Source organism: Aplysia californica, unplaced genomic scaffold, assembly GCF_000002075.1.
Source record: "Aplysia californica isolate F4 #8 unplaced genomic scaffold, AplCal3.0 scaffold00164, whole genome shotgun sequence".
Lineage (NCBI taxonomy): Eukaryota > Metazoa > Mollusca > Gastropoda > Aplysiida > Aplysiidae > Aplysia > Aplysia californica.
In genome coordinates, this window is record NW_004797434.1 from 988046 (window position 1) to 989121 (window position 1076).

General features: G+C 42.7%; 1 protein-coding gene across 1 annotated transcript; it reads left to right on the top strand.

The window, feature by feature from the left end:
- Positions 1 to 73: 73 nt before the first annotated feature.
- On the top strand, positions 74 to 409 carry LOC106011698 (the record flags this gene model as incomplete). The annotated part of the gene is given in 1 exon segment (XM_013082217.1): positions 74 to 409. A coding segment is annotated over 1 exon segment (262 nt), but the record flags the coding sequence as incomplete, so codon positions are not given.
- Positions 410 to 1076: the final 667 nt, after the last annotated feature.

Below are 1076 nucleotides of genomic sequence, written 5' to 3' on the forward strand. Positions count from 1 at the left end.
CCCCCCCCCCCCCCCACCCTCAAACACTCAAGCAAAAGCGCACTTCACTGAACTGACTGTCCATTCTCTTCCCCAGAGCTCTAACGCAGACAAACTTCATGTTCATGGAACTTATGGGCCAGTGCCTTCCGCCAGCGGGCTCCATAGAAGATTTCAAGAAAAGCATAGATCCGAAAAAGTATACCCCATCCGTGTTGAGACTACGGCTACGAAACAGGAGACAGAAGGTGTTGCATGAGCCTCCTCCCCACGGAGTTCAAAGCCCGTATCCAATTAACCTGGCCCAGCCTTCAACGAAAGAGCTCGAGGCTCTCAGGAACCATAGCACTAGTTAGAGAATGAGAAGAACTAGTAACATTTTTACGAGCTTTTCTTTTTTGGGGGATTTTTTTTCGGTACAGAATGCCGGGGTGGGGCTATACACCTTTTGTGTCCATTTACGAACATGCTTTTAATTTTGTGTGGATTTTACTGAATAACATTGATTAAAGGTACAAAGAAAGCAACTTTTCAGCTTCCAAGGACTCTCAGGATATGGAAGTTACCAAAATTTGGAGGCCATTTTCTCGTTAATTGTTACCTCTGAAACCAGACGACCCTGACCTCCTTCAAAGGCAAATATTTCGACTTCTATTCAACATAGATAGATATTTTTTCCACCCAAAGGAAGGTAAATGAACAGGCTTAAAGATGATACCAACAACCCCATAATATGCTCAAAATTGACGAGCACCTGACTCCACTACGTCGTGACACACATATGTATTTCCTCTTTTCTTTCCACTGAAACATGGTTTCAGTTTTACATGCCAGGAGAGGACCAAGAGGCAAGCGAAGAGATGATTGAGGATCTCCTCGACAGTTTAATGCGCAAGAAACACTTGGAAACTGTCAGCTTGGAAGAATACAGGTCTAAGTTAATTAAAGCACGAAGTGCAGGGATGCGGTCTTACTTTCTTTTCTCAGCCTCTGTCATTGCCTTGTGGTAATAATATAATAAAATAATATATAACATTTATAGAGCGCATTTCCAAAAAAAGGTAGCTCAATGCGCTTTACATTGGAATACCCATTTT